This window comes from Falco punctatus, assembly GCF_963210335.1.
Source record: "Falco punctatus genome assembly, chromosome: 7".
Classification (NCBI taxonomy): domain Eukaryota; kingdom Metazoa; phylum Chordata; class Aves; order Falconiformes; family Falconidae; genus Falco; species Falco punctatus.
In genome coordinates this window covers 2351750-2376866 of record NC_137587.1, presented here as the reverse complement: position 1 = coordinate 2376866, position 25117 = coordinate 2351750, and the positions used below count along the sequence as shown (strand labels likewise).

The window sequence follows — 25117 nt, the reverse complement described above, 5'->3', positions numbered from 1 at the left end:
TGAAAAAGAATAAAAAATGCTTTAATTTAAAAATTAAATTAAAAAGAGAGAATAAGCAAGAGGCGCTTGTGCCCTTTCCATACCCCGCGCTTTGTATGGCTCCTCCTAGCCGCTCCCACCATGGACGGAAAATCCTCACACCTGCACAGAGCTGGCCCTTGCAGCCCGGAGTAACACGAAGGAGAGAACAGCGGAGACTGCAGCAGCAACTAGCCCGGAGACCCTCCAGGGCCACCAGCAAAATCATCCAGGAGCAAGAAAGGATTAAAAAAAAAACCCCAAAACAACAAAAAAACCCCAAACCCCGACACCCTAACCATTTAATTTTTATGAGAAAAGTATTAAATAATTTAAATAGCGTGAGGAAAGCGATGCATCCTCTGTGCTCCAGTGTGTGATAGCGGTGGAACAGTGCCCGGCCAAGCTGCTCTGGGCCCGGGGATCCCGCCACAGCGCTCAGCTACCGTCCTGTCCAGTGTCAACCACATCCCTGATTGTCGATGGCAATGTCTGCACTGCCAAGAGCTGGCAGGGAGCAGGGTGGTCCCCTGTCAGGAATTTCTCCAAGCACGTGCCCGTGGCAGCGGTTCGCAGCCCTGCCCCGCGGGGCAATGCCAGCCCCTGCCATGGCTGCTGCCAGCTGGGAGGCACCAGCCCGTTCCGGGAGCTCGCCGCTGGGGCCAGCAGCCAGCCTGTCCTGCTCCAGCGGCTCGTCCTGCTCTGGGGGACTCCCACAGCACCAGCACTGGGGCAGCTCCGCTGGCGGCTTTGCACCCATACAGATGGGGAGTAACAATACCTTGCCCTGTTAACCAGCCAGCCTCGGTCGGGGCTTCAGCCAGGTCTCCGCAGCTCCCAGTACTCCCTGGCCCCAACTCCCAGGGGCTTTCTCGGAGCCCACTCCACGCAGGACCCACAGGATGCTCTGCAGCCTCACCTCCCACTCCCCAAGGCGCCGGAGGGGTGTGGGGAGGACTGGGACCTGGGACCACCGAGCAGAGGCAGAGCAGGGCAAGGTACAGCTCCCAGAGCTCTCCAGCTGCCAGGCTCAGGGAGGTGAGCGAAGGAAGGCTGAGAATCCACATCTGCTAAAACAGGGGAGGGAGGAGACCCGGCCCCCGGCCCCGGGAGGTTCCCCTGTACCGCAGTTAGGCTGCTGTTCCAAAAAACCCTTGGCCATGCCACAGCAGCTGGCCTGCAGGCACTGGCTGCTCTCGCGGCTGGCGTCTTCCATCCTATCTACGGGCATCCCTTTGCCGGGCTGGAGAGGCTGCGCTGCCAGCTTGGATCCCCGGGGCCAGGCTGCGGCGGTGGGCCGGGGCAGGAGGGGCCCTGAGCCCCCTCTCCAGCGCACTGCTAGCACCCCGCACCCACTGCACCCAGGCGTCAGAGGCTCCTCTCGGCGGTGAGGTATTTGAGTGCGGCAGCCCCGTACCGCCGCGACAGGTCCTGGTGGAACTCCTCCCGCAGCGTCTGGAGGCAGCCCCGGTACCCTGCGCTCAGGCGGAACTTGGAGATGTCAAAGCTGGGGGCGTGGGGCATGTGGATCATGAAGGCGTTGGGCAGGACCAGCAGCTCATACTCCTGGGGGCAGAGCGGCAGCCCTCGCCGTCAGCACCGGCTCGGCGGTGCCCAGCACCTCCACGGGGCCCGGAGCAGCCCCTTACCCACCTGCGCATCCAGCTCCATGATGTGGGACACCTTGTTCCAGCCGAAGCCCACGAACCTCTGGTCATACCTGGGGCAGTCTCGCCTCACTACAACGTAAGGCTCGAAGTCCGGCTGCCACGCCACACGGTACGGCACGGTGGCCGTCCGCCACTTGGCGTAGTCAGTTGGGGCATGGCCTTTTGGCCACACGTGGTACCTGCGGGGAGAGACGGAAATGGGAGAGCCGGGACAGGCAGAGGATGCAGGGCGGTCCTCTGAGCCGGCTGCCCCGCAGCCCCGAGGCACAAGGGTACAAAACTGGCTCCTGCCGGGCGCGACGGCCCCGTTGGATGGTGGGGCAGCTCCAGTTCCTACCTGAAGGTGTAGAGGGATCCCATGTCCAGCATGGAGAGCAGCTCTGCTTTGGATTTGGGGAAGGTCAGGCGATAGTGCAGGGTCTCAAAAGCCGGCACGATGAGAGCTGCCTTCCTCTGGGGCAGCTCCAGCTGCTGGATGGAGTTCCTAGGGTGGTAAGAAGGGTGTGAGGTCCCCTCAGCTGTGAGCCACGGCCACAGCACCCCTTCCTCAGCCCTACCAGCCTGCCCACCGCTCTGGAAGGGCATTAATTGGTTTTGGACACTTTGGAGTGGTGCCATGCAGGGGCAGGAGGAACTGGGCACCCCTCACAGCTCCTTCCTCACCCGGTGGCATCTGACAAAAGCAAGGCCAGGATCCCAAGGCTGAACACAAAGGAAACAGCTTCCGCACGTTGAAAACTGCTGCCCCAAGGTGTTTCCTGCAAACCCTGGTGCTGGGCAGCCTGGCAGGCTGAGCGAGAGCGGCTGGAGAGAGCCTCACCTGAGGTAATCGTAGAGGCCGTACATAGGCAAGAAGTCAATGTCCGTCAGAAAGACGTACGGCGTCTGTGTGTTGGCCAAGGCCACGTTGCGCAGCAGGTTGATGGGGTAGAACTGCCCCTCCTTGTAGACGATGTGGTAGGCGACGTTGCGGCGGGCGCTCAGCACCTCGGAGGCCTGGGCGTAGCGCAGGAACTGCTGAGCCTCCGCATCCGACATGTACAGCGCCAGGCTGATGGGGCCTGCCCAGTGCTTGCAGATGGCCTCCAGCATCTGTAACCTGCAAGGCAGCAGGCACCGCGTGAGCGTGGCGCATCGGCCAAGCTCAGAACAGGGTGCCTGCCCGTGAGCTGCACACACCAGCCGAGCCCAGCGCAGGGGGCAGTGGGAGGAACGCTCCTAGCCTGGGGTCTTGCTCCCCACTGCAAAGTGCTGGTGTGGGGGTGAGGAACCCATATTTCAAGATCCCTGGTAGCTCCCGAGCTGCGGAGCCTCCCCAGGGGAGCGGAGGCAGGATCCGACCTCCCACCACCCCAGCAGCAATACCTGTCCATGGAGAGCTGGGCCACGAGGGTGACATCGGTGGGGCCAGGAAGGGCCAGGAACTCGTACTGCAGGAAGAAGAGGTGGATGCGGTGCTGCGTGAGGTGCTGCTGGCGGAAATCGTAGCAGGGATCGTCCTCGTCCAACTCCTCCAGTGCCTGCTGCAGCTGCAACGCCACGAAGGTGAGGGAGAGCAGGAGCCCCACGGGGCGGCTGCGTGGGGTCTCTGCCCACCACATGCTCTGGGGCTGGGGACAGTCACAGCCACCCTCACCTGGTCGCTGGGGGGGCTGGGGAGGCTGGCACAGCCAAAGAGCTCCCGGCGCAGCAGGTTCCCATCGTACTCCAGGAAGGTCAGGTAGAGGTTGCGGAAGAACTCCACGTGCTTGTTCTTCACGCGCAGCTTCTTGGGCGAGTTCCAGTGGATCACCTGAGGGCAGCGGCACGTCACCCCACGGAGGGGAAGTCAGCAGCACCCGACACTTCCCCCAAGCCCCCAGACCCCTTGCTGCCTCCTCCAGCGCACGTGCCGTCTGTCCGGCCCTCCCCAGGCCCAAAGGCAGCAAACCCAGCACCCACCTTGAGATCCGAGAGCTCGGTGTAGCACTGCTCCGAGCGGGTGTGATCGGAGAGCTGCACGTTCCAGAAGCAGGGGAGCCGGTACACCAGGGCCGGGTTCTGCTTGATCACCGCGTTAAAGATGTCCTAGGAGAGAGAAAGGCGAGTACAGAGGCAGATGAGGAGGACGGCACAGCCCTGCCACGCCAGCAGTGCGACGGGAACACAGCAGGGCTGACCGCCCTGGAGAAGGGACTGTTACCTGGTCGGCCAGCGAGGTGGAGAGCATGCTCATGAGCTCCCGCTCCGCCGTCAGCCGCCACATCTGCTCCCAGCCCAGGCGACGCAGGCGGTCCAGAAGGAGCAGGATCACCCCTGGGTGCCAGGCAGGAGGCCACTGGGTCACCGAGGGAGCACCCAGCCATTACAGAGCTAGAGCATAGCAGCCTGCATGCCTTCAGTCCCTGGGACACGCCACTCCCCTGCGCCCACCCATACAACCCCAGGACGCTGTAGCAGCCCCCTCGTGCTCACCAGACTCTCCTGCCTCACCTCAGCCATCCCCCGCCTCCCCGTGCCCAGCTGGATGCAGAGCCCTGAGCTGGATGCAGAGCCCACCCCGGCAGCCCACACTCACCCGTATTGAAGCCACGTCCCAGGGCCGGCCACGGTTTGTGGTTTTTCCACAGGTTGCCCAAATACCAGTCGCTTTGGTTCTCCACCAGCCCAATCACCTGCTTGTCTGTGGAAACAGATGGACAAGGACGCAGCCTGTCTTGCTGTGGGTTCAGAGGGCCCGAGCAAACCCGCCGCGTCGGTGCTGCGGCAGATGGGGACTGCCACCCTGAGCCCAGCACCCAGGGACTAGCCAGGGCCCCAGGGGCACCCTGTCCTCACCAGAAAACTTCCCAAAGACGGCCCAGAGCTCGGCGATGTCGGTGGCGAAGGTGATGTCGGTGTCCAAGACGATGACCTTGGAGAGGTTGGAGGGCAGTGCCTTGGTAAGCGTCAGCTTCATCAGCCCGTAGATGCCGGAGTAGTGCTTGTTGGGGATCCAGGACACCTCCGGCTGCAAGGCAACACGGATCAGGGCTGGGCACAGCCACGTGCCCCCTGCCCGCGCAGGACGGCCACGTGTGCCCAGTGCCCCATGCAGAGGAGCAGCACACCTGAGCTGTGCAGCCAGCCAAGGCTGGAGCATCACCCCCAGCTGTGTCACCAGCAGCCACACACCTTGCCCCGGGCCCTTCAGGTGCTCACTGGCTGCACCCACCTCCTTCTCCTTTGCTCTCACCCTGGCCTGGCTCTTCCTCAAGCCACCAGAACCTCTACCTGGACCCCAGTGTTTCAGTGGGGGACCCAGCTCGCTGCAGAGGCAGCACGACCCCAGGGGCCTCCCCATCCCTCCAGCACCGGCCCTGTGCCCCCTTCTCAGCCAGACCAGCAGCAAGTCCAGGGAAGGGAGCAGGGGAGTGAAGGACCTGCAGGAAAAGTTAATATCCCACCCCCACCCCCCTTGTCCCTCTGAGCACTGGGCTGGGACACAACAAAGAGGCTGCAAGTGCCTGCCTTCAAGTCATCGGCGTTGTAGAAGCTGACGTGGACGGAGGGCACCATCCAGGACTGGAAGAGCATCTGGAGGATTCGGTGGGCCACGGAGTCCGTGATGAAGTGGAAGTGGAGGGGGTTTTTCCTGCCAAGGGCAAGCGCAGCAGCACTCAGCACCACAGCGGAAGCAAGAGACAAGGGTCCTCATCCCTCCCAGCCCTGCCAGGGGCTAAGGGGGAGATGGAGAGAAATCAGCCATCTGGGGGAAACAAATCCCCCTCTGGCCCCCTAAGCAGTGGCACAGGGGCTAGATAGAGGCCCCAGAGCCCCCCTCCTGCATCACTGCCCCCCCTGCAGCATGTGGCAGCTCATCTGGGAACCCCAAACCAGTGGGCTTCTGGCACAGCACCTCCCTGTTACCTGTGGAAGAGGATGGATTTCACCAGGGTGACCACATCCCGGCTCGCGTTGTGCCCGGCGCACACAATCGCAATGTGCAGGAGCTGCCCAGAGACAAACGGCACCTTTTGGAGACTGGACACCCCCCTCCTTGCAGGTGCCTGTCAGCTCCTCCCTGGGGCCGTGCTACGGGAGGAGACTCCATAACCCAGCCCCTCCCCTGGGGAAGGAGCCCCACAAGGAGATAGGAATCCCTTGGCTTGCGAGGGAGGATAGGAGTCTGGCTGCCACTCCTCCTGCCTGGCTTCCCTCTCTAGAGAAGTCAGACGCCCTCACCCACCGACTGTGGCCCGTTGAGCACCATGGAGAGCCAGGATGAGGCCCCAGCACAGCCAGAGCATAGGGCGAGCCGTGCCAGGTGGATTGCACACACATCCACGCTCAGCCAGGGCCCCAGCCTCCCACCCGACATCCCCTATCCACCATGCCACCGTGCCGGTGCCACCACCCACCTCACACTTGTGCACCGTCCGCTGCTTGGGGCAGGCCGTGCGGTTGCTCCTCTCACCCCCGCGGGGGTCCCCATCCTCGGCAGAGGTCCCCCACTGCGGGCTGCCATCGCTGCCTTCCGCCTGCGCCTGGCCGAGCTGCAGACGGAGCTGCTCGTTCTCCTCCTCCACCCGGCGCACCCGCGAGGCCAGCGCCTCCCGCTCCACGTCCCGGGTCGGCTGCTCGCCCAGGCAGGGCGGCAGCAGGAGGAAGCGGCCATCTGCAGGAGACAGGGGCCATGCGGTGGGTATGGCAAGGCAAAGCCCGGCCGCGAGGGACAGGGTGTGGACGGCGGGGCAGACCCCGGCTGAGAGGTCCTGGTACATCCCACATGTGCCCAGCCAACGTCACAGCTCTGCTCCCCTGATCCCCAGGGATGCCCCTGGAAACGCAGAGCTCAGATACACCTGCAGCGACTGGCACGGCTAGAGAGCAACCACCCCAGGCCCCAGCCTCCCCCGCCCACCCTCTGCTGCAGACTGTTCCTTGATCTGAGGAGGAAGAGAAGGACCCACTCACATTCGAGGCTGCCCACGAAGAGGTAGAGCCAGGAGAGGAGGATGGCCAGGGTCACCGTGGCGAGCAGCAGCTTCAGCTTCATGCGCCAGGAGCGCAACATGGTGTGGTGGCGGGACACGGGCGGCGAGGATCAGGTGGGCAGCCCGAGCCCGGCTGGCCCCGGCATCCTAGAGCCTGCGAGGGGCAGAGGAGCAGAGAGAGGTGTTAGCAGCAGCCCTGCAGCTCCAAGGGCCTCAACAGCCCCCGGCTCCTGCTCCCTCCAGGACACTGTCTGGGCAAGCGCAGCAGCGAGACGGCCACCCCTCACCTCTCCAGCGCCCTTCACCTCTCCAGCGACAGCCTCTCCCAGCCAGCACCCTCCCAGTCCCCCTGTGCTGGGGCACCCGGACCTCCCCTGGGCTCGCCCTGCCACCCTGCCACGGCCACACAGCCCTCGGGGGGAGGACCTCAGAAACGGGAGGAGGGAAGGAGTCCCCCAGGTGATCTCACTCCAGCCCTGGTCCGTCCCACAGGTGAGGGGCAAGGGCAGGCGCCCAGGGGAGGGGAGGCTGTGCCGGCCAGGTGTGCCCCAGCTGGGTGCCGGTCGCGCGGTGGTTAATGAGCCTGCCCTTGGGAGGGAGCGCAGGTACCTGGGTCTGCAGACGCCTCCCCCTGCTGTGTGGCGAAGTTTGGTGGAAAAATCCCAAACGCTTGGGTGAAACTCACTTCCCGGCGCTGCTGACTCAACGGGGCATGCCGAGGGGCTCCCCCAGCCCCGCCAGCCCCGCGGGCTGTGCTGCTTCCATTCCTCCCCCAGCAGGCAGAGCACCCTGCTCCCCACCTCGCTCCTGCGCCCAGGCCCATCACGGGGACAGAAAGATGCCCGGGGCAGACAAAGACCCCACAAAGCAAAGGCACACCAACCTCCTCCCACCTCTCCGCACCTCCGCCTGCCTGCTGCAGCGAGACTGAGCCCCTGCCCTCAGTGCAACATCTGGAGGCTTAACAAAAGCTGCCGTAGAGATGAATGGGCCGGATTAGGGGCTGCTCACCCCTGCACACACCCTGCTGGAGCCCCCATTGATGTGCAGATGCCCATGGGGCCACCAGCGCCTGGGGGCTGGAACAGGCAGCCTGGGAGGACATCACCCCGAGCAGCCCCTGGGGCCGGGGTGCAAGTGCCGGCGGGTGGGTGGCAGGTTGGGCAGGAGCGAGGGGGAGGCAGCAGCAAGGGGCTGGGGCTCTGCACCCAGGGAGCACAGCCACGCTAACTCACTGGGGGATGCCAAGCCCCCGCGGCAGCGGGCACGGCCCCCCAGGGCTGCGCTCCCTTCTCCTGCCGGCACCTCGAGCAGGGCCCGGCCTGGCCTCGCTCTTCCACTCTGCAGAGCGGGCCAAGCGCCGGCGTGGCGGGGAGGAGGGAAGCTGATGCACGGAGCACAGCAGGCCCAGGCACCCCTTCTCCCAGCCACGGCCAGGAGCTGGGCTGGGCCTGGCGAAGTCTCTGCGCGCTGCTGCCAGCCTGTCTGCCACCCCACAAGCTGATCCCCACCCCTCCTGCCTGGGCACCCCCAAACTGTGTGCCGAGCTGGCAGCAGGAGAGGCAGGATGAGGGAGGTCAGCCGGCACGGAGCAGCCTGGCAAGTGGAGGGATGGGAAAGGGACTTTAGCACGCATGAAGGCAAGAGGCGGCGGTGGTGGCACACAGCAGCACCCCTCGTGCTCCTGCTTGCCCCCGTGGCCCCTCTGTGGGGGTCTCACTGCAGGAACGGCACTCTGTCCCCAGTCCGCACGTGAGCACGCTACTGGGGCGGCAATTTTGGGGGGACAGGATGGGACCAGCAGCAGCTCAGTTGCCAAAGAGCCTCCCGGAGGCACCCAAAGACTCCATCCATCCCCCCATAGCACCACCACCCCTCCTGCACTGCCTTCTCCCCGCCTTCACCTTCCTGCCCCCCAGAAGGTGGTTTCCTTACCTGCCTTTCCCCTTCTCCTCCTGCCCAGCCGCCGGCAGCCGCTGCTGCTGCTCCCTCCGGGGCTGCCTCACCCGTCCTCCCGTCACTCCTCCCTTTCAGATCTGACACTTCCCCCCTCTCCTCCCCGCTCTCAAACCCAAGCTCCCCCCCGCACCGGCCCCCCTTTCGCAGGAAGAAAGAACAAACAAAACAAGAGATTAAATTCGCTTTCTGCTCAAGAGCCCCCAGCGCCAGGGGCACGGAGTTGCCCAAAGTAAGTCGGGAGGAATCCGCCCGCCCTCGGCCCCCTTCCCACTCCCGGGCCTCAGATCCCCTCCTTTGCTGCGATGCGGGAAGCATCAGGATTATTTAGCCCCTACCCAGCACCTGCCTCCTGCCTTCTTGGGGCAGGTGCAAGAGGCTTTGCCTACACCGAGAGATACCCTGGGCGGGGAGGGGGCTTTGGATGGTAGCAGAGCCCACCCCATCTCCCCTCGGCTGGCAGAAAGGGGCTGCATGGCCAGCCCAGGATGCAGGCATGGCAAGGGGGCCGGGGGCAGTCCTTGCTACGCAGAGAGAAGAGGTATTGACTGCTGCCTGAACGCTTGGACAGGGTGCAAATGCCACCGTAGGTTTTAAAAAGAAAGAAAAGGTGCCCCCACCATCGCCCAGGCTTGCTCCGGACCCACCAGCCCAGGAAAGCGGGGCTCCCCAAAGGAGTGCGGCGTCCCCCAGACCTGTCCAGCACGCTGGGAGCCAGCAGGATGGCAGCGGGAGGAGTGGGAGGCCAGGGCCGGGAATGCTAACTATGCGGAGACAGCCTCTACCTGCAGCTCCCCCCATGCCTGGCCCCAGGGCGGGGGAAGGCAGCAGGCTCCTGCCCAGGGCCCCAGCGTGCCCTCCTGCCCGCTGCAGGATCCCTGGAGAAGGCAGGGTGTGCTGGGAGGAGACCACCACCGGCAACAGGCAAAGGGATTAGGATGCAAACTGCCTGCATAGCAATTTAGATGAAATGTAAATTGCCCCCCACCCCATAACCCAAGGGAGAGCTATGGCAGCAGGCCCTGGCCTGCCTGGAGAAGGCAGAGCAGCACCTGCAAAGGCAGCAGCCTCTGAGCCCCAGGGCAGGGGAGGCTGGGTCTCCACCCAGGCAGCACTGAAATCACTGCCCTGGGAGATGCATTTACCTCCCGCTCAGGCAGCTCTTGCTTGCCCTTGCAGAGCCCCGGTTACAACAGGCAATTGCTCCTCGGCAGCACTTTTCTGCCCAGCCCAGCCCCAGCAGGGAGAGGAAACTGGGGCTGCCCCACTGCTCCCTTGAGCCAGCAGCTCCCCAGAGCTGGAGCCCTTTGCTCCCCTGCCTGGCCCAGGAGCTCAGCCCCCAACACCGACCCATCCCTGCCCAGCAGTATCCATCACCTAACGAGTGGTCCAGCTCAGGCGTTGGCCACGCAGGGCTTACCCACGCTCCTGGGAGAAGCCCAGACCTGCCAACAGCACCGCTCCAGGGGAGGAAAACACCTCCTGCTCCGGCTGGCCACCGCCGCCTCTCCACGCGCTTTTCCTGGCTTTCCCAGTCTTGCTCGTTCCTGCAAGCGAGGGCCCAGCACCAGGCCCAGAGCGGTGAGACCCAGCCAAGCCCTCGCCGGCAGCGGCAGGAGCAGGCGGGCTGCTGGGGAGGCCAGGCCAGGCAGAGGCCCTTTAGGATGTTTATGGCAGCTGGGGAGGAGATGGCAAGCAGGAGGGTAGCCACACGGCCTCTCCTCCCCCATCACATGGTAAAGGCACAGCAAGCAGAGCGCAAGGCTGGAAGCGGCTTCCAGGCAAGAGGCGCGGCGGGTACCGGCAGCCGTGGCACCGAACACGGCCCTCCTGGCCCGCCCGCCATGGCTCAGCGCCGCCCGCACCCCTCGCCCGCGCCAGACAAGCGCAGCCGGCAGTAAGACGAGAGGTTTCCCAATAGCGCCGGCTTCCAACCTCAGCGCGAGGGTGTGGGGCAGAAGTGCTGTTCACAGCAAGTTATCCTCCCTCTCCCACGTCCTCCCCGGGAGCGGGGCAGCTCCCGCTTTGGTGGGGCGTGGGGATGTGGCAAACGGGACAGAAAAAGGCACCGGTGGCCCCCGTCTCACTGGGAGGGGCTGATGGCAGGTCCCAGGGAAAAGGCAGGCAGGACACTGGTCTCACCTCATGCCCGGACACCCCTGCCTCCAGGGCTGACCAGGCGACAGCCAGGGGAGCGGGAGAGTGGGGCCAGCCGCCAGGCAGCTGCACAAACGCCAGCTGGGTGCTCACACCAACCCCCGAGGCGTGGGCAGGAGCCCGAGGCTGGCTGCCCCCCCCCCCACCCCCGTGCACAAGCAGCCCTCGCTCCCAGGACGGGGCACCCACCTTGCTTGCCCCAGGGTGCCCCCCGAGAGCTGCCCATGTGCTGGCACTCTGCTCCTCCAAGATCCCTTCTTTTTTGTAGGAGCGTGGCTCAGCCCAACCGGCCTTCGCTCTCCCTGCCTCAGTGACTATCAGGGGAGCAGTTAATGTTTAAGGAGCGCCGAGTGCTGGCAGCGGGAGCTTTCCCACCGCAGCAGCGTGTCTCCTCCAGCCCTACAAGCGCAGAGGCGAGCAGCCCGTTTTCCCACAGCTGGCAGCAAGGCCCATGCATGGCAGGGTGGACATCTTAGCCTGTTGCTCCTCCTGGAGCTACTCTGCACCTGCAGAAGGGATGCAGAGGCACAGCAAGACTGTCCGTGGGTCACTGAACAGCAGCCCTGAGGGGCACAAGAACAGCCCTAGGCTTGCTGTCCCCTCTACTGTCACACACATCCACCCACCCACAGGCATTAACAAGCGAAGAGGTGGCCTAGCTGTTCCCAGGGCAGCCAAGAGAGGAGTCATTTTGCAAAGCCACACTGCCTTACCTCACCGTAGGCAACAGAAACCGCAAATCCTTCTCCCAGGTCCCAGTTTTGGAGCTGGGAGAGCAGCAACAGCTTAGCTGACCTGCTCAGACTGCCTCGGCAGGAGCACAACACAGCAGCTTCCCAGGCTCACAGGAGGTGAGAAAGGGCCCGACAGCCGCAGCAAGAGATGCGCAGCAAGACTGGCAACTGAGAAGAGGCACCATGCTTTGAAGAGAAGCAACTGGGGACAATCTCCTTTGGCTCTTACGAAGAGATGGGAGGGGGCAAGCTGGCCCCTCATTCAGCAGGTCACCTTTGCAGCATGTACCGCAGCACCCATCTGTCAAAGTGCCTTACAATTTGGGGTCACCTCCCCATCCCCCTCCCCATGGCTGAAATGCTGCTACTTGAGGGGGGCTGTGCCAGCCAGTGGATACCACACAGAGCGGGGCAGCTGCAGGAATTTACAGAGGCGGAATGGAATTTGGCCAGGAGAGCAGGATTAAAACCCCATGCTCCGGATTACCACGCTGTCCGTCCCTCCCTCCCCAGTCTTATGATAAGCAAAACTTAAGTGAGAATTTCACCTTCGTATCTCCCCGGAAAGAGCAACCCGTGGCAAAACGGCCACCATATTCTACAGATGGGATTGAGCAGTGGCCACAGAGTCGGACACCAACACATGAGCTGTAAAAGAATGCGTCCCCAGCTCCCCACTGCCTCCAACATCACCAAGCTGCAGATAAAGTCCCAGAAAGGTGAAGATCTTCCTGGGACAGCAGTCAGCTGTGCCTCAGTTACAGCTCATTCTCATCTGCATCAACCTTTCCCCAGGCCCGTAAGATTATCACCACACACAGTCCTGCTGCTCTAAGAGTTCAGCTTTTTTGTTCTGCAAAGGTCACACTGAAAAGCTATCTTCTCTGACAGAGGCACAGCACTTGGGGAAGAGGAGCTAACAGTCTCTGAAGGGTGTTAGCTGAAGCTCTGAGCTTGGCCGAAGCAGGGACTTTCATCACCAGACTCTCCTTGTCTCCAGACAAGCAAGTTCAGGCTGGGTCTGACACAGGAACACACTTCACTGCTTACCTCTCCATGTCTGAAACCCCAGGAATGCATCAGGGAGTAATTCCTCTTGGCAGGGACTCCAGTCACAAGGCCCTGCTAGACAGTCGGCTTTTGCAGAGCATCACGGCAGCCAGTCTCCCTGCCCGCCACCGGCCACTGGGTTCAGCTGCCCAGCAAAGCCCCAGCTGGAGAGAGGGCTGTGCAGGGCACCTGTGGGGAGCCGCTGCCACCGCAGAGCGCACAAGTGTTGCGTAGGAGGTTTAAGGCTACCAGACATCCTGCAACGCTTACCAGTTGGGCAGCTGCAGTTTGCCACAGCTCTCGGACAAGGCAAGAGGCCACCCACCCAACACCAGGGTCCCGAAGCGCTCGCAATCCTGTTCGGCCCAGGAAGAAGCTGCAAGGATCCAGCTGGCAACAGCCTTCAACCCTGTCTGTGGGGACAGCAGGGCAGCAGAAAGCTGTCTTGCACCCCTCTGCCTGTGCTACATTTGTCCCTCACTGCAGCACCAGACCAGCGGTATAGACCCTGAAAGCTTGTGTGTGAGCAGAGCTGCAGGACACCGGACACCCTGCCCAGGACACCCACCCAGACATGCCAACATCACCAGCTGAGTCTCACCCCAGGCTACAAGTAAGGATCACCTCTCGGGGACCAAATTGTAACTCTCAACCAAGTCAACCCCTGCTGGCAAGAAGCCCCTCACTCAAGGGCTGCCCAACCCTCGAGCACGGCGGCTCTGCAGCAGACCACCTTAGCCCAGCACTCAGCCAGCCCTGTGCCCGCAGCGCCAGGCTCGGGGCGAGGGAGCACCCTGCATGTCCATACCCACCGTGGTTTTCCTACCCAGCCCATTTCCCGCCCAGCCCAGTGGGATACACCAGCCCCACAGCCCGCAAACTGGCACCTGGAGGTGACCCCCAGAGCCTCCTCCTGCTGTGAGACCCTGCCAATGTGCTGCTGAGACCCTCAACAAGCTCACAGAGGAGATACCTGCTCAACACACTGCTCCCAGCTTTACCTCCCTGATCTGCAAGGTGCTTGATGCCAAGAGGATACTCGGCAGGTGAAACAGCAATGCCCATTGGCCTTCTTCTGGGTCTGATGGAGCACGCTGCTGGAGCGCATCCAGGGAAGGGCAATGAAGCTGGGGAAGGGGCTGGAGCACAAGTCTTATGAGGAGTAGCTGAGGGTTGTTTAGCCTGGAGATGAGGAAGCTTGGGGGGGGGGAAATCTTCTCACTCTCTACAACTACCTGAAAGGAGGTTGTAGGCACATGGGGGTTAGTCTCTTCTCGCAAACAAGAAGTGACAGAATGAGAGGAAATGGCTTCAAGTTGCACCAGGGGAGGTTTAGATTGTATATTAGGAACAATTTCTTCACAGAAAGGGTGGTCAGGCACTGGGACAGGCTGCCCAGGGATGTGGTGGCATCACCAGCCTTGGAAGCGTTCAAAAAATGCACAGCTGCAGTGCTTAGGGACATGGGTTAGTGGTGGTGCTGGGGTAATGGTTGGACTTCATGATTTTGAAGGTCTTTTCCAACCAAAATGATCCTGATGCTACATGCCTGACTCAGGACAGCTGCTTTGACACTAACACACAGGCTGCAGAGTCCTGCCTCAAATCTCTTCCACGTGCTCCCCTGGCCAGCACAGCGAGGCGCAGGAGGGGTCGAGCCTGGACACTGTGCAGGAGCACTACAAGGGGCAGAAGGACCCCATCTGCCTTCTGAAACAGAAGAGGAGCAGCAATTGGGCTGATCTCCAGCTCCCTTCCCTCTGCCGGTATTAGGTTTCTAATATCTGCATTTTTGCTGACGTCTGTGCTGCAGCTAATGGCTAGCTCCGAATCCATTACGTTCACCGTGTCCCGGTCTCCGGATATGCTCCAGGCATCAATACCTGTTCACCCCTGCCATCTCCTGACACTTCCACTGCCGCGGGCCTGCGGCAGACGGCAGTTCCTGGGATCACAGCCGAGCAGGGTCAGCAGCAAGTCCCCTGCCACCTCCAGCTTTGCAGCTGGAGCACCCAGCAGGCATCATGCCCCATACAGCAAAGGGCTGGGAATTCCACCCCGTGAACTACTGATGCCTTAAATTTCCAGCAAGCAGTGCCCACAGGTAGGACCGAGAGGGGATCCCCCCGCTCCTTTGAAATGCTCTTGAACAACCCTGCACCAGGAGCTGCTCCTCAGTGGGACAAGGGAGACCATATCCCAGCACATCTGACCAGACCTAACCGCTACGCATGTTGTGGAGTCTGCATCACCTCCTGCAAAATTAATTAGGTTAATTACACAGGGAAAAAAAAAAAAAAGATGCAAAGGGACTCCAACAACCCCAGACCGACATTCTGCCTGGAAAAGTCCACAAGAGGCTCGACACCATCCTCCCTGCCACCTCTGGGAAGTTGCCAGGGGCATGGCTGTGAGCCAGGCCCTCAGGTGCCTGCCATGCATTCTCACCGGCAGAGCCGGGTAAGTGTTTTCAGCTGAATAGTTATTGATTGAAAACTGCAGTTTCCAGACCACTCAGAGTTATTCGCTACTTCACAACAAGTTTTGGACAAGAACAAAATGCTTTGTTTTCCAAGCAAAAAGTCTCATTTTGCATTGTTTTGTTTGAAATTGAGCTGCATTGCGTTTAAAAGAAAAGATAAAGGGTCTCTCAAACTTGGCTGTGTTGGTTTTTTTCCCCTACAGCTTTTCATTTTGGGCACTAAATCAAGCAATTAATTATTTGTTCAGCTCTGCTCTCCAGACAAGCTGCGAGCATCACGAGCCAAAGGGCCAGAGCAGCTCTGCCCAAGCAGCAGTGCCGAGAGGATGCTGATGTTTTCTGTGCTGCAGGCTCCTTTCAGACCTCAGCTCGGGCTCCCTCGAGGCCTGCAAGCACTCCCCTGGGGGAAGGAGAGCAGGGCCCTGGACGAGGGATGAGGAACGCCAGGTGCCCCGCTGAAAAGGCATCCGCCTGTCCCAGTGGGCAGCAGTTCAGGACACACAAGAGGTCACAGCCAGTGCTTGAAGGGCATTGTAGGAGCAGGGCTTCCCACACAAACTGCCCTCCACGGTGCATGCACATCACACCAAGGTCCCTCGCTAATCCCACTGGTACCTGGCACTGCAGCAACTCTTCCAGACGCCATCTCTTGCAGTGCCGAACTCTGCTCCGGCAGCCTCGGCAGCACAGGGGAGCCAAGCACACACACGGGGCACCTGACAAGGAAAGGCAATCCTTTCACTTCCCCGGCGAGAAAAGCAGCTGTGCCACAGAGGAGGCTGACGCTCACCGAGAGCCAGAGCTCACAGGTGCAGCCCGGTGCCTCTTCCACCAGGAACCGGCCTGAACTGGGAGCCGTGCTCAAGCAGCCAACTCCCAAGTGCTCCTTGCCCAGAGCTATTCCTGGCACCAGTGCCCTCAGTGCCCAAGCAAGGCTGAAAGCAGAGCTCGTCCACACAGGAATGGAACAACCGCACTATAAATAGCGGACCAGGATGGCTCAGGACAGGCTCTAAAAAACCCAAGCAGCAACAGTGCTGTCCACTCAGGGTGCCCTGGGCAATACCCGAGCTATAGAGAGGCTTACACATTGCAAATAGGCTCTGACAACATTGTGAAGGAAGAGCTTCTGCTTAGGCCAAGAGATCACAAACTTATCTGCAAACAAAGCATTTGGGGCATTCCACAAACCGAAAATGAGGTAGCAACTGAAAGGGGCAAAAAAAAGGAGGGGAAGCGGATCCAAGAGGGGAGGCAGTTCCCAAAGCCAGACAATGGAAAGGAGAATGCTCCCAAACTCCTTACTGACCACTCCCAGCACTCCTCCCCTGCTGCTGCTTCTTGTGTTCCCATCCCTGGGGCTTCTCACACTGCTGAGCTAAACCCTGAACTTGCAAACACCAAGGACAAAGGCAGGGAAGAAACAGCATACCTCAACTCAAGCAAGCAGCAGATGAGTGGCTCAGGACAAAAGCCCATGTCTTCTGCAATCCACAGCAACCTCTGTGCAGCACCCAGCCTGCACCAGGAGTGGGACAGAGGCGTAAGAGCTCAGCCCATCCTCTGACCATCAGGGTCAAGTTTCCCTCCTACCTCCAGGAAGAGTCTTACCCTTCCCACCACACTGGCCCTCCCTACTCCCTCTTCCCTGCTGGTGCCTCCATCTGGAACAGCAAATACTCCGCCTTCCCCTTCACACTGACAGCATATGTCCTATAAAGGGATCTCAGCCTCCACAAATGAGGATACGACCGGCCTCACGCAGCACTGCCAGGCACCAGCCTCCAGCTCTCAGTGGGGAGCCCTGTGCTTTCAGCAAAGCTGCAGCACGGCTCACTTGGGCATAGGCTGGGAATAAAAGCGCAGGAGAGACAGTTGGGAACATGGGGAGAGGTGTGCGTGCACAGGGAAGGCACAAGACCTGAACTGAATCACCCAGCAAATAAACACGCACATACAGGGAAGCAGTTGCTTCCTCCAATGGAAAGTTTGGGTTTTTTTGCCAGAACAGGAAGAAAGCACTCAAAAAACCCCAAAACCAAAACATCAAACCCTTGCTTTACTGCTCCTGGAGCACCAAAACCAGCCAGGGCACATGAAGCAAAGACAGCCAATGCTGACTACAAACCCACCTTGAGAATTTTGGAAGCCCACAGCTCACTTCCCTCCTCCCCCCCAACTCTCCTGTCACCCCTCACCCTCCCTCCTCTGAGCAGCAATAAGAGGAGAGGTACAGGTCTCAAGTTTGGCTGAGTTTCCACTCTGGGGACAGAAGCTCGATAACAGACCGGGCAGGATGTGAGCACCCGTTAAGGAAGAGGATTAGTAACCCCCTAATCTGCACATTTTGGAGTCTAAGCACTTTACTCCACTCTCTAATTAAACCACAGAGCATAGAGATTGCCAGAAGGCAGAGAACAAGGAGAAAGAAGGAAAGGAAATAGAGGCTGTGGCTTAAAGGCTGTTCCTTGTGGCTTCAGCGAAAGGGGAGGGGGGTCACTGGTAGGGCTGTATTTCACCTCAAGTGCTTTATGCCAGGGCTGCTGAGCATCCTGCCGCCTCCCCGATCCAATCCGTAGCAGGGCCGAGGGCAGGATGAAAGGGAACATGCATGATGGCCTGGGGATGGCAGAGGAGGGAACAAAGGGCTCCATCAGACCGGACAAAGCTTTACCTGTGGCAGCTTCACCTGGCCGGCCAGGAGCGCCCCGCTTCCTGGGAACGGGAGTGCCAGGCCACGCTTGTCTTCGCTTCACAGACCTGTCTGCACAGAAGGGCCTTGTTCGAGCGCTTATCTGGCTCCAGGCTGGGGAGAGGCCGGTGCCTTGCTGCCCTGGCACACAGCTCTGCCCCGGGCTCACTCGGGACTGCCTGGCAGGGGAATTTTCCTGGCACAGGTAAAGAGGGAAACCTTCTACCGCAGCCCATGACAAACAAAGCAGTTCAAATAATGGCCCGTTTCCCTCGAGCTGCGTTCAGACCCACGTGCCTGTGTCGAGAGGAGGCAGCAAGCCTGAGCCTTCATCTCTTGCCGCTGGCACGCAGCGGCGACAGCCTCACCGGGGAAACTACCTAAGCAGTGGGGAGAGAGGCCTTCCAGGCTGCGACACCCCACGGACCCACAGCATGGAAAGCAAGAAGGCTGGTGGTGTAGCTGAGAACAGAAGTGCTGGGGAAGGGCTTCGCCTCCCGAAATGCTCTGCCCCACTAGACTGAGGCGGGGGGTGTCTGTGCGCAGGGGCAGCCTGTCACTCCAGCGTCTCCCTCTTCCCTCACTTCTATTCTTTGGAATTCCTCTCTTCTGTTTGCTTTGTTTCAGCCCTCAATGAACAGGAAGAAAAGGGAAGGAGCCTTGACAAATCCGATCAAGGAGCAGACACGCTGAGGCTCCCTCCTGCTGGCATGCCAAGCCCTGCACTAATGAGGGGTAGAGGAGAGAGAGGTGGCCACTGAGAACAGTGGCCCCACAGAAATGCTTGGTGTAAGGGACAGGGAGAAAAGAAGCTGCTATGGTAGAATAACACCAAGAGAAGCTCCCAGCCTCCAGGAGGGAGACTTCCCATTTCTCCTGGCCCAGTGAGCTTGTTCCAGCTCCCAGTCACCCGCTGCCCGCTACACCAGAAACAAGCAATAGACCATAGTAGCATTTGGAGAGAAGGATCCCGACATGCACACTAAAGGGAAATTCAGCTGAAACAGCCATGAAGATGCAACCACGCTTTGTTCCAAGGATTCTCGCAGGGAATCTGGTCTTTCCCTCCAGAAAACTGGGCCACGGGGGCTTACAAGTGCTCCAGAACCCACCCCCTAAATACCCACATGCCCAGTAGAGAAGAAACGCCCAGAGCCAAGACCTTCTGCCATGCAATTATCACCCGTTTACCAATTTGGGTACAGAAGCACTAAGACAGGAAGGGAGCGAGCACATGTAAACCACCCACTTAACAAGCAAGATAACTAACCTTTGGAGGCTGCCAATGTCACGGGGATACCTGGCAACAACTGGAGAAGCTGGCAGGACCTGGTGGTGGCTGCGAGGACCACCCTTAACCAGGGATTATCAGCTTGCAGGGCAGATAACACATCTCAGCTGTACTTGAGGGTTTTGGAGGTTGCTGTCACCTGAAACCTGAAAGACAAAACAGTCACGTGAAGATCTACCATGTAAGAGAGCTCTGGGGACAGGGCCCTGAACAGCCAGGAGTGTCACAGATCAGCAGCACCCAACACCTTGGTCCTGTCCGTTTCCTCCAGCCTGTTACAAGCACAGCTTGGTGTCACCCAAGGCTACCCGGACAGCCCACGGGAGAATATCTGCATGCTGCACGTTCCTAGTCCCAGGTCACTGCACTGCCCCGTAGCGCGTGCCCTACCCACACAAGGAGGACTGGACACGTGGACCCAGAAGTGCTGGCAGAGCCACAGCCACCATCCTCCATCACAACACATGTGAGTTCTCACACTCATTCTTCAGCAGGAGGAGCTGGGGGTGGGGCGCAAGCTCCCTGGCCCCCTCCCAAACACTATAGCAGCACCAAGTGTTTGGCTTGTGAGGCAATGAAGGGATCAACTATCATGTCCCATAACCCGAGTCCTGTAACATACCCTGGGCAGTCCCAGAAGGGATCTTTCCAGGGAGATGCACAGAAGGGAGAGAGAAGGAATAAAGGCAGAGGAGACAGAAGGCAGGCAAAAACTACCAGGCAGCTTACGATGCAGAGAGCAGAGCAGCCTGCACATGTCACTCATCCTTAGTGGAAGAGGGGATCATCCTCCTCCTCCTCTGTTGGGATCTTGCCAGTGCACCCCTTTCCTCTAACTCCCACAGAGCTGGGCGCCCGCACCCCACAACGGCAGGCTGGAATGGGTGAGCCCTTCTCCGGGGAGGCTACAGGGATTATTATCTCCTCACGAGGAGAAAGCTTAAACCAGAAGCACAGAGCCACACAAGTAAGTTGGGGCAACGGGATCAGAGAAGAAAAGGGAATTGTGATTTAAAGCCCCTCCATCTGTGAGGGCAGGAGGAACAGGACCTGCACCAAAGCAGGTAAGACCTACCAAAACCATCTTTCTGGTCTGTCCCACCTGTTTTAAAATCCCAAACAGAGAAATAAGTGTACAATGTGCTGGGCAACAGCCCTGTTGCACCCCTCTAGCCACAGCAAACCCCAGGTCAGCCTGGCACAGCACAGTATGAACCAAGGGAGGTGACATCAATCTCAACAAGGGCAGGAAATCAGAAATAATTTACAACAGCTGCTACCCAAACGGTGAGACCCAGCAGCTCCAACACACACACAGCACTGCAACTGATCGGCAAAACCCTCCTCCAGCAACAAAGCCTGACGCTACTTCTGCTTCGGGAATCTCTCAGAGTCTGGCTACAAGGTGGCAACCAGCGAGAGAGGACACGTATGGACACTACGGTACACGTCAGTGAACAGACATCTCTCCCCTTTGCCATCCCCACCCAGCTTGTCCTAACCCATCAGCTTCCACCCGAGACCAAAGGGGTCTAAGGGGGCAGCTTCAAAGACTGATACTTCTGGAGCAGGGGGCACAGGATATGAACCAGAGCACCAAGTCCACTTGGCACCCACCCCTTTTGCAGTCACAACCTTCCCTCTGGTGCTACTAGAGCCCTGCACTTCCAGGGAGCCGTTCAGCAAGTAAGAGCCAGGCCTCCAGCACCCACCTGGGATAGGAAGAAGCAGCTGCTGGCAACAAGACCGAGTAGGTTCAATAGCAAAGAACTGGAAAAGCAAAGGCACCTTCAGCGGAGCTAATACTGAGCGGGGAGAGGCGGGCACGTGCCTGCCACACACGGCAGTGCTGCTCAGTGGGGTCCGCCACAGCAGTCACCAGCGTCACCAGGAAAGCAGATGTCCCATGCGCACGTGGCAAGAGCTTCATCTCCAGGGTGGAGCCCACATCCAACAGCTGCAACCCAGCCACCTGCAGCTATTTACACAGCACATGGGACCTGCAAGACCTGCAGCGTGGTGGGACTGATCTCCACATCTGCCGCCTTCTCCAGGTGGGGTGAGGGGAGCTAGGGTGAGGCTGGAGGAAAGGCAGAGCAGAAACCACAACTAGTTGCCTCCCTCACCCAAAAGCAGTTGCAGCACCCTCTCCCTCAGGGCCCAGCTGCATCTCTCCCTTGGAGTGTTTCCATTAACTCCGGCCACCAGAGAACTGCATGTCCAGAAGTTTTTTCCAGCTGCATCACATGGCTATTAAAAGATACGGCCTCTCCCTCCCAGCCTTTAGCACAGGCAGATTTGGGGTATTACAGGAGAGACTGCACATTGCCAATGAATCAGGGAAGGGAGTTACCCAAGTAACAGCCTGGGGCTCTAAATGGCTTTCTGGAAAAAAGGCATCTGGAGGCAGTCGCTATCTCACAGCAGGGCTCTGAGCATATTGCCAGACGTGTTGTTCCTCCTGGGAAGCCAAAAAGACCCTCTCCTGAGATGCCAAGTCTCAGCTAAGCTGGGAAGGGGCAGGGGCACCCTGACAGAGAACAGCAACAAAATGCCTCCGAGTCAAAACACACATTAAAAGGCCCCTTAAGCTTGTTTGACCCGGGCTTCCCTTCCCCTCAGACTACCGCTTCAAGCAATAGACCTGTCAGCAACACTTCAGAAACTCAAGGACTACACCACCGACATCCCCTGCCAGCTGCTGCTTTTCCAGGTCCCAGGAGGCCTGTTGGAGATCAGAGGTGCAAGCTGCCACCACCAGCAATGCCGTGCTTGGAGCCTGGTGCGCTTCGTTGCCCTTGTCTCCTCATTTGGACAGAGATTTGGAGCTGTCCTGAAAGGTGCTGGCCACCAGCGAGAGATACCATGAGTGAATCAGGCCTTCCATTCTAGGCAGGGCTCATGTGTCAGGGACTAAAATACTCCCTGGACATGCCTCTATCTACAGGTTATTTGCAGCGAGTCACAATTTATCCCTAGCTATCCCAAAGTATTGGCTGAGCTCATCCAGAAGCACAGAAAACAGACGGCCACACCGCAGTGTGGGAGCTGAACAGGGCAGGAAGGGATGCCCCAAGGCGACAGGGCCAGAAATCTCATCCCGCACCAGGACTGCTCCCTTCCAGCCACAGCGGGAAAGAGCCGCATCCTTGACGTCACGCTCCTTCCCTTCTGGCAGTGGAAGGACAGCAGGACAACACGGTTGGGGAGAATATCCACTTGCCCACCAACTACCAACCTCCCAAGACAGAGCCAAGCATCGACACACTGAGTCTACTCCCCCACATCCTGCTGCCCAGCTCTAACGCTGTCAGGCGCTGTAAGAACACATCCTCACCTACCCCAGCACCCTGCACGGTACGTTTTAAGCCAGGCTTACTCAGAACGAGCTGCCTCACATCCACAGCAGCACTCTGCCTGGACTCAGGCTCCCCAGAAATAGCATGGTCTCGCAGATCTGAGCAAAGAAGGAGATGCTGGCAGCCAAGCAAGCTGGTCTTCAGCACTGTACCCACTGATGGGCTGGCAGACTGTCTGCTTTTTTTGGTTTGCTTCTTTTCCTACTATTAGCGCTGAGCCTGCACCCCTCACCATCACAGCATACGAACTACTTGGCCTCAGTTACAACCAGTGGATTTCCAGTAAGTACAAGCCCTCGGCACCCAGACTGACAGTTAAGTGCTAAGAAAGGAGCTGGGCAGAGACCTTTCCGGGTATGGCTGAGAGAGAAACCAACCCCTCAGTGCAGCCTTTCACCTCCTACCACCCCCAACCTGGGCACCATAAGCCAAGGCAATTTAAGTCTCACCCAGTCTCATGGGCTTGCCGCTGCTCCGAGAAGCCAGCCCTCCTACAGTGCTCCCTTGCAGCGTATTTACCATAAAAAGGCAGCACGGTGCTACTCAAACTGTCCTCCAAACTCGCTCACTGCAGGAGAGAGGTGAACAGAAAGGGGGAATGGGACAGACAGTGGCAGGGAGGGAGGCTGGGGATGAAGAAGAGTGTCTGCCAAAAAGCTTCTCACTCGGGGACAGAACTACACTATCTGGCTATGCTGTTCGGAGTAGCCCAAGGACTTTGTGCATCAAGCTTCACCTCTGGCTGAAGACAAGGTGTCTTTGAAAGTCTCCTAGGCAGCCGGGTCTCAGATTGCTGTCTGGCAGAGATAGAGCTTCTCCTTGAAGGAGAGCAGCTCCAGCAGTCTGCACTGGATATGCCCCTAGAGTCACCAGCAGCGCACACCTACCCTCAGCAAGCTGTGCTCCAGACCTCCGTCACAGGCTCCAGGTGTTCTCTCACCCACCTTGGTACTTGCACCAGCAGCTCAGCCACCGTAAAATTCAGAGGCTTTCACAGGTAGCGCTGCCTGTGAATGGAAAGCTGGGTCTAATCCACGTGATTCTGACTAAAAAGGTTTGTTTAGCACCAGACTGTTTGCCAGCAGTATCTCGTGCCCTTTTTGAACTCAGCCTGCTGGAAAACAAACCCTCAGGGGAAGGGGGGGAAGAAAAGAAAGAGATCAGAAAGGATAAAGTGCCTGCCCATGCAACTGTAATTCTTGCAGAGGAAGCTGCAGGCACACACTGTGTCCATTGTGCGGAGGTAACTGGACAGGAGGAAGGAGGGGCAGCTTGGCAGAGCTCTGTTTGCACTCCGGAGACCTGCCAAAGGCTGTGAAACGCCTTCCTCACCCATGCTGTGCGCCCTCAGAGGATCAGCAGGGAGGCAGGCAGCCGTGCCCATGTGCACCGCTGCCGATCTTTGCGCTGCAAGGTGTGCCAAAGGCCAGGCCCAGCTCCAGGGAGCGGGACACAGCACGGAGGGGACAGCGGGCAGGGTGGCAATGGCCAGGAGCCTCAGAGCGGCGATGCCCTCCAGAGCTGGAGCACAGTCCGTGCAGCCCAGCACCGCTCAGCATGGCAGGGGGGGCTGTGGGACCCAACGCAGGTTTGAGCCCCCTTCTGCAGCCAGCCCCCAGCCTGTAAACCCGGGGTTAGCGCAGTAACGAGTACAGCGCGAGTGTGGCTGTGCGAGGCCGGACGGGCTCCGGGAAGGAGCCGGGAAGCACCAGCAGCGCGGCCCTGACCACCTCCCTTGGCACCTGTGCCCCCCTCCCCCCACCGCCAAAGCCTCCCCCCAGCCCCGGCAGGGAGAGCTGCTGCCACGCTCGACAGGAGGCAAGCACAAGGGTGGCAGGCCCCCAGCCCCAAAGTCCCCTCCCCAGCCCCAAAGCCCCCTCCCCAGCCCCTGCCCGAGTGTGCAGCCCCTTGGCCCAGCACCTCCTCCGCTGGCCCGTTCCGCCTTAGGAAAAGCGGGGGGGGGGGGGGGGGGGGGCGCTGCCCCTGCCCGCCCGCCGGCACCTCCCGCTCCCCGCAGCGAAGCCCCCCGGCGCAGGGGGGTGACACAGGACGCTGCCCGCCGGCAGCCAGCCACACACGGGGCCCGGGGTGTGTGGGGGGAGGGAGGGAGGGCAGTAAATCCCCCGCCCCGGGGACGTGGCGGCGGCTGCTCCAAGCGCCCACGCTCCCTCCCGGGAGCTTTTAACCGGTGCCGCCATGAGAGCCACGACCCCCGCGCCGGGAACGGCATCGCCAGACCCACGCGTGGGCCGATCCCCGCCCCGCCGGAGGAACGGCTTACCTCCCGGAGCCCCCCCAGACTGACCCGTGCCGCAGCTCCTCGCCCTGCGGCTACCACAGCCCCGCCTGGCCCCCCGCCCACCCCGCCAGGGCTCCCCGCAGCCCCCCGGCCCGCCGCCGTGGCCCAAGCCCGCCCCGTACCTGGCCCGGCCGCCGCTCCCGCTCCTTTAAACCCCCGCCCCGCCGGCCATCGGCCGCTCGGCGCTCGGCCGCCGCGCCTGGCCCGCTCGGCTCCGCTGGGCTCGGCTAGGACGGGCTGGGCGCGCCGCGCAGGCGCGGTGGCGGCCCCGGAAGGCGCCGCCGCGGGAGCCATGGCGGCCCCGGCCCTTCCCCGCGGCGGCCCCGTGGCCCGGCTGCGCCTGCTGTGCCAGCGCTACCAGGAGTACGTGAGACGGCACCCGGCCGCCACGGCCCAGCTGGAGGGCACCGTGCGGGGCCTCTCCTACCTGCTGCCAGGTGCGGGAGGGGGGCGG

At 60.4% G+C, this 25117-nt stretch overlaps 2 protein-coding genes across 11 annotated transcripts in view; one reads left to right on the top strand and one right to left on the bottom strand.

The window, feature by feature from the left end:
- Nucleotides 1–24881, bottom strand: LARGE2 (LARGE xylosyl- and glucuronyltransferase 2). Of its 9 annotated transcripts, none has more exons than XM_080395919.1 (18): nucleotides 24786–24845; nucleotides 23252–23371; nucleotides 18985–19151; nucleotides 17697–17786; nucleotides 6624–6797; nucleotides 6068–6324; nucleotides 5577–5659; nucleotides 5178–5301; nucleotides 4506–4677; nucleotides 4246–4350; nucleotides 3871–3983; nucleotides 3630–3755; nucleotides 3325–3480; nucleotides 3054–3217; nucleotides 2509–2787; nucleotides 2026–2172; nucleotides 1672–1867; nucleotides 1–1584 (listed from the first exon to the last, which is right to left on the bottom strand). In XM_080395919.1, the coding sequence occupies exons 5-18, from the start codon at nucleotides 6721–6723 to the stop codon at nucleotides 1387–1389; spliced, it is 2220 nt and encodes a 739-aa protein (XP_080252045.1). In that variant the 5' UTR covers nucleotides 6724–6797; nucleotides 17697–17786; nucleotides 18985–19151; nucleotides 23252–23371; nucleotides 24786–24845; the 3' UTR covers nucleotides 1–1386. The 9 variants fall into 9 exon arrangements, with proteins under 9 accessions (XP_080252045.1, XP_080252044.1, XP_080252049.1 ...); XM_080395918.1 differs by lacking the exon at nucleotides 17697–17786 and adding an exon at nucleotides 15638–15738; XM_080395923.1 differs by lacking the exons at nucleotides 5577–5659; nucleotides 17697–17786 and adding an exon at nucleotides 15638–15738.
- PEX16 (peroxisomal biogenesis factor 16) overlaps nucleotides 24873–25117 on the top strand; it is a 105617-nt gene continuing 105372 nt past the window's right edge. Inside the window, exon 1 of one of the 2 annotated variants that reach the window (XM_080395954.1) lies at nucleotides 24873–25100. In XM_080395954.1, coding sequence (XP_080252080.1) covers nucleotides 24956–25100 — 145 coding nt within the window. In that variant the 5' untranslated portion in view covers nucleotides 24873–24955. The remainder of the gene's footprint in view (nucleotides 25101–25117) is intronic. The other variant, XM_080395953.1, reaches the window with a different exon arrangement.